Source organism: Trypanosoma conorhini, assembly GCF_003719485.1.
Source record: "Trypanosoma conorhini strain 025E chromosome Unknown Tco_14.4_contig_00103, whole genome shotgun sequence".
Taxonomy (NCBI): domain Eukaryota; phylum Euglenozoa; class Kinetoplastea; order Trypanosomatida; family Trypanosomatidae; genus Trypanosoma; species Trypanosoma conorhini.
The window spans coordinates 34692-40655 of NW_021704189.1; the positions used below are offsets into that span (position 1 = coordinate 34692).

Sequence of the window (5964 nt, forward strand, 5' to 3'; positions counted from 1 at the left end):
AACGGTGGGCGGGGGGGGGGGGCGTGGGATGAGCTCCGTCGGGCGTAATTTTGTTCCTCGGCTTTTTTTTTATGTGTGTGCCTGTTGTGGCGTCGCCGCCGCGTTTGGGTGCGTGCCCCGGCAGCCGGACCCCAACACCACCTCCTTTTATTGTCTTTGTTTTCCCCCTCCTTCCCACTCTTGTTTTTCTTCTCTCGCTTCCTTTTAATCCTGTTCTTCCGCGATGCCTCCTGCGTGTTTCTCTCCCCCCCCCTCGCTTCGTTACGTTGCTCGCTCAGATGAACGAGATGTCGAATAGTGATGCATCTGCCCCCCGTGAGCAGCAGCGGGCCTCCGTGCCGCGGCCCGCCAGCCTGGACGCCCATGACAAAAGCAAATACGCAGATCCGTTAGATCCCGAAGAGCGTGAGGTGGCGGCAACGAGGAAGTCGCCCACAACGCACGTTACTGCGCCGGTGCCTCTCCAGGCAGAGCGGCAGCTGCCCCATGAGGCACGTGCGGCTGAAGACGCAAACGTACCGCATGCGCCAAGAGCCGTGCGCCACGCTTCCTCCGGGGTGGAGCAGGAGAGTCATGGGAAGTCTCCCCACCGTGGGCAGAGGGAGTTTTCGATGGCGTCAGAAGACCCGACAAGTTCGCACTTGGCCAAGGATGCATCTACGGAATTTGGTGAAAAAAAAGACTCCATCGCAGTAGAGGTCACGGCTGACGGTGTCACGCGCCTGGAGGAACTTGATCCACGGGAACTTGCCCGACTGTACGCGCAACAACAAGCTGCCCTTCGCTCGGTTCGTGGAGAGTTTGATGTTTTATACGTCCCAGATTGGGTTCGCCTGCACCCATTGCTGGGGTCCTACGTGGCCGAAGCATTTGGAACGTTTGCCTGCGTCCTCACTCTGTCGCTTGTCAGTGTTCGTAATCAAAGTGTTTTTGACAAGGGCGACGATACCAACATGACGGCGCTTCCGATAGGGTTTATGTTTATGTGCATGGTGTTTACTTTTGGTTACATTTCCGGTGGCCACTTCAACCCTGCCGTCACGCTGGCTGTGTTTCTCGTACAAAAGTTGGATTTTGTGCGAGCCGCGGGGTACGTGGTTTGCCAAACTGGTGCGGCCACTGGCGCTGGACTTGTGGCAATGGCCATTCAAGGGGGCACCGACATATTTGTGCCGTACGTGGGCAAGGCGTACGTCTCCTCAGGCATATTCTCGGAGCTCATCTTTACCTTTGCTGTCGCCACGGTGGTGCTGAATGTGGCGTACTCCCGGCAGAGCGGAAACTTTTTCTACGGGTTTGCCATTGGAATGACGGTTGCCGCCGGCTCCGCCGCTGTTGGGCGCATTTCTGGTGGTGCCTTCAACCCCGCCGCCGCCACGGGCCTGCAGCTGGCGCTCTGCCTTACCGGGGACTGCGCCCCCTTAGCATCCTTCTGGGTCTACTGGATGGCGCCGCTGGTCGGCTCTGCGTTTGCGGCCTTGCTGTACTCGCAGCTCTCGCAGCCGGAGGACACCCGGGCCCTCACAGACGCGGTGGTGCAGCCGGAGAATCCACCCGCAACCGAGGCGGCCCAAGCGGCTTAGCCGTTTTTTTTTTCCTTCGCCCCTCTGCCTGCACGCCCCACTGCCTGTGCTCTGCAATTTCCCACGAGCTGGTGAGGCGGTTGTGGGAGAAGAAAAAGGGCAAAGACGCGTGCTTCTTCCAGGGCAATCGCGGGGGTGGGCACCTGTGAGAGTCTTTATCCACGACCAAAGCAAAGACGCACTTTTTTTTTTATCATTGTTCTTTTTTTCCTCTTTTCTCCCCTCTTTCTCGCTCTCCTCTCCCCCGTCTTGTTGTTGTTTGAAAACATCCGAATGGTTTTGACCCACCACACGGGAGTGGCGCTGCGGCGTGTTGCCTTCGTTTTTTTTCTTTTTCCGTGTGCATGCGCGTGTGCTGATGCTTTTCATTTGACTTGCCTTTTTTGTTTCCCTCGCCGTGTGTTTGTGTGTGTGGGTGCGTTTGTTCGCTTTTTTATTGCGAAGAGAAGGGGAGGCCCCTTCGTGACTGTACTGCGTTCGTATAGAAAAAAAAAGAATAAAAAAAAACCGTCGCAAACAGTGGAGCGCAAACGAGAAAAAAGAAAAAGAAGCAGAGGAGGAGTGTTGTGTGTGTGTGTGTGTGTGGCGGTCGTTTTTTTTTTAAAAAGAGGTGAGGGACGATGTCGGGGGACATCCTAGCGACGGAGGAGCGCTCCTACCTGGCGCGCAAGCTCCCCCTGATCAAGTTGTCTGCGTATCAGGCGAAGTTCATTTGCGAGGGCGTTGGCACCTTCATTTTCGTGATGACCATCTCCCTGGCGGAGGTGAACTGCGGCGTCGCCTCCATCAACGGCAAGAGCCGCACCCGCAACCTTGCCCCCATCGCGGAGGGCTTCATGCTCTCCGTGCTGGTGTTCACCTTCGGCTACATCTCTGGCGGCCACTTCAACCCCGCCGTGACCTTCGCGGCGATGCTTGTGCGGGCCATGCGGGTGGAGGAGGCGGTGGCGTACTGGATCGCGCAGGTGATTGGCGGCGTTCTCGGCGCCGTGTTTGGGATTCTGGTCAACGGCTTCCCGCGCCACCTGCCCGCCCCCCAGGTCTACCAGAACCTCCCGGCGTACGTCTTTACCGGCTTCCTTGCGGAGGCGTTGTTCACGGGGTTCCTGGTGACCGTCGTCCTCCACGTCGCCTACTCGCGCCAGCGCAACAACCACTACTACGGCCTCGCCATTGGCATGTGCCTCCTCGCCGCCGGGTACTCCGTCGGCGGCGTCTCTGGCGGCGCCTTCAACCCCGCCGTTGCGACGGGGCTTCAGTTGACGAAGTGCGTCGCCGCCGGCTACTGCGTTCCGTTGATGCATCTTTGGCTGTATTGGGCCGCCCCCGCCGCCGGGGCTGTTGGGGCATCGCTGCTGTTTAAAATGACGCATCCAGTTCCGCGGGAGACGGAGGAGGAGGCACGGAAAAAGGAGCTGCAGCGCTCCGCACGGCACCTCTACGGGTCGTAGGGCGCGGGAGGTGTGGCATTTGGCCCCGTCCAACGAAGAATACCCCTAACCCACGAATACACTTCCAAAAAAAAAAGGCGGGAAATAGTGTGAGGTGGCGGATTCGTTGCGGCGGAGGAGTGGGCCACCGCCCTTGCGGTGGCATACAACAACCAGCGGTGACGATAAGTGAAAGCTTGTAGAGGCGGGGGGTTGGGAGGTGGGAGTGTTGGTGGGCGGAATAAGTGGTGACACATCTTTGTTGCGGTTGTTGTTTTCTCTCACTTTTCCGCTTCGGCGCCTTCTGCCACGCGCGGGCAGTGGGTGCAGGAACCGCATGAGGCAGAGGCAAACGTGGTGTTTGGGCCCGTTGTGCATTTTCTTGTGCGGCGCATTCCCTCCTTGTTCCCCCGTCTCCCTTCACTGTTTCTCCCCGCACGCAGGAGGGGCCGCCAGCAACGGGGGCGGCACGCATGTCTCTGGACGATGACGAGGGCGGTGGGGCCGCGCCGGCCTCGGGCCCCCTCTTCTCCTCCTCGTCCGGCGACGCGGTGCCCACGGGGGCCGCCGGCACTTGCGTGGCGCGAGCCGTCTGCGTGTTCTTCGCGCGGCTCGCCGCGGGGGAGGAACTCCGGCCCCTCATCCGGCAGGTCCGCGCCGAGCTGCGGCGCCCGACACGAGCGGCGCAGGGCCCCCCAGCCCTGCCGGCCGCCGCACCCGACACCGGCGCACTCACTACGACGACTACGACGACGGAGGCAGCAGCAGCCGGTCTACCGGGACTCAGTCAAGGCGCCGCCGCACCCCGCGAAATCAGTGGCCGGGACAGGGTGTTTCTCCAGCGTGCCGCAAAAGTAGCCTTGATGCTCTCCGTAGAGAGTGGAACGGCGCAGGAGGAGGCAACGCGGCTGTTGTGTGAACCGGTGGTGGCGCAGGCTCTGCAGCGTGACGCAAAGCAGGGCAATTTTCTTGCGTTGCCTTTGCCAAGCAAATACGGCATTTTGTTGAGTGACCGAGTAGCGGTGCGGCACGCAAGGCGGTGGGGGCGCGAGGGGCGGTGGGATGTGGGGCTGCAGCTGCTGGGAGGCGTCGCCCCCAGCGCCATGACGGCGGCGGCGGCTGTGGAGCTCTTCATCCACGCCGGGCGCTGGGAGATGGCGCTGCGGTCGCTTGCTCGCATTCCCCCCGCATCGTGGACGGAGATTGAGGTGTCGGCCGCCGTCCGCGGCCTCTACCGCGCCACCGAAGCGCATCGCCGCACGAGCGCGGCGGTCGACAAGGCCTCAGGGGCTGGCTTGTGGGAGGCTGCGCTGCGCATACTGACGCTGGCGCGCGACAGCAAAGTCCCGCTGGGTGCGCCATCGGCTGCCAACGACGCGCTGGGTTTGCTTGGAGCGGACGGGCGGCAGTGGGTTATGGCGTGTCGCCTTGTAGAAGGCATGCTGCTGCGCGGGAAAAGGGAGGGGCTGGTGGCTGCGCCCAGCGACGGAGTTCGTCCAAATGTGGTTTCCGTCTACCACATGTGTCGGGCCCTGCGGGAGCGTTGGGACCTGGCGCTCCATTACGCCTCGCTGATGATTTCTGCGGGGGATATTCGTATCACTGACGATCGCGAGGCGACAGATCGCCTGCTACAAGCCTGCATCCGTGGGCACCGCTGGGCGGAGGCGCTGCGTACCGTGCAACAGTCTCTAGAGAGCAACCTAAGCAGAGCGGGTAACGCAGGCGAGGACTGCGTTCGCACCGAAGTTTTTCTTCACGTGCTGCGAGTATTGAACGGGTGCCAGAAAGGGTCCCTCGCCACGCAACTCCTCCAGCAGCCACAGCTGTCGAGGCACTTTAGCACGGACACCACGGGAAAGGCGTGTAACGTGATGCTGCGTTACTGCCCCACCATCGCCGAGGCACGAATATGGCTGCAGACGCTGGGAGCGAAAAATATGTCGGTTGAAAATGAGTCATACGAACATCTTATGGTTTTACACGCCAGGGAAGGCGATTGGCGGGAGGCGTTGTCGTTATTTAACGCCCTGCTCACCGACCCGCGACGCCAGCGTCTCTATATTCCCTCCGCCAAGGCACACGACGCCGTGCAATATGCCCTGGAGCGAGCCCCGCCGCCAGGGCCGTCGTGGGAATTGTCGCTGACGCTTTTCGCGCGCATGTGCGACTTGCATGTGCCGATTTCAGAAGTAGCCTTTCAGTCTGTTGTGAAGAAGTGCTTTGCGCAGGGTAGGACCGAGCAAGCGCAATCCCTTTTTCGCTTCGTCGTGCGTTACGGCGTCCACCGCTGAGGAAGGAGAGTGCACGCACACACACACCGGGAGGAGACTTCAATCGCACGCAAAGGCACCTTTAGTCGAGACGGCGTAACGTGGGTGGGCGCACGGGATGACATGGCGCACATCTACATTAAATTTCGCCGTCATTTAACGTGTGATCGTGAGTTGTGGGTATACCTCTGAGGACCACGTGCTCCTCTGCCCGTGCGTGTGCAATCTCATTATTACTAATATTATTCCTTTTTCTTCCTCCTCTTCACGCGCCGCACGAAAGGTTTCCTTCACTAGCGCAGCTTCAGAGAGTACCGGTGCCGGGGACGGGAATAGAAACGACACGCTTGAAACTAAACCTTTACTGAGCAACCGCGGCCGGTGGGACAAGCGAGGCGGAGGGGAAAATAGAAAATGAGTGGCTTCGGTGCGGCGGGAGGAGGCCTCGCTGGACACAACAACTTCGGCGGGCCCTTTGGACAGCAGTCGGGGTTTGGCGGCCATGCCGGGGGATTCGGTGTGAGTAACACGGCGGCAGGGCCAGGCTTTGGCAAGTCGGGAACGGCAACAGCGCCATTCCCGCAAGGCCCCCAGGCACCAGGAGGGCAGGGCGGCGCCACGCATGCAGCGTTTGGAGGTATTGCCACTCCTGGAGGGTTTCCATCAGGCGGCTTCGGC

General features: G+C 60.6%; 4 protein-coding genes across 4 annotated transcripts, besides 2 other annotated features; 3 read left to right on the forward strand and 1 right to left on the reverse strand.

The window, feature by feature from the left end:
- Positions 1-278: 278 nt before the first annotated feature.
- On the forward strand, positions 279-1583 carry Tco025E_02586 (aquaporin-like protein; the record flags this gene model as incomplete). The annotated part of the gene is made up of 1 exon (XM_029369511.1): positions 279-1583. One exon carries the CDS (start codon positions 279-281, stop codon positions 1581-1583), a length of 1305 nt encoding a protein of 434 aa, XP_029230409.1.
- Positions 1584-2068: 485 nt separating this feature from the next.
- Positions 2069-2090: a microsatellite.
- A 54-nt stretch (positions 2091-2144) lies between these two features.
- Positions 2145-2168: a microsatellite.
- A 35-nt stretch (positions 2169-2203) lies between these two features.
- Tco025E_02587 (putative aquaporin-like protein) lies at positions 2204-3034 on the forward strand (the record flags this gene model as incomplete). The annotated part of the gene is made up of 1 exon (XM_029369512.1): positions 2204-3034. The coding sequence occupies one exon, from the start codon at positions 2204-2206 to the stop codon at positions 3032-3034; it is 831 nt and encodes a 276-aa protein (XP_029230410.1).
- A 452-nt stretch (positions 3035-3486) lies between these two features.
- On the forward strand, positions 3487-5307 carry Tco025E_02588 (uncharacterized protein; the record flags this gene model as incomplete). The annotated part of the gene is made up of 1 exon (XM_029369513.1): positions 3487-5307. One exon carries the CDS (start codon positions 3487-3489, stop codon positions 5305-5307), a length of 1821 nt encoding a protein of 606 aa, XP_029230411.1.
- Positions 5308-5647: 340 nt separating this feature from the next.
- Positions 5648-5964, reverse strand: Tco025E_02589 (uncharacterized protein; the record flags this gene model as incomplete). Its single annotated transcript, XM_029369514.1, has 1 exon — positions 5648-5964. A coding segment is annotated over one exon (317 nt), but the record flags the coding sequence as incomplete, so codon positions are not given.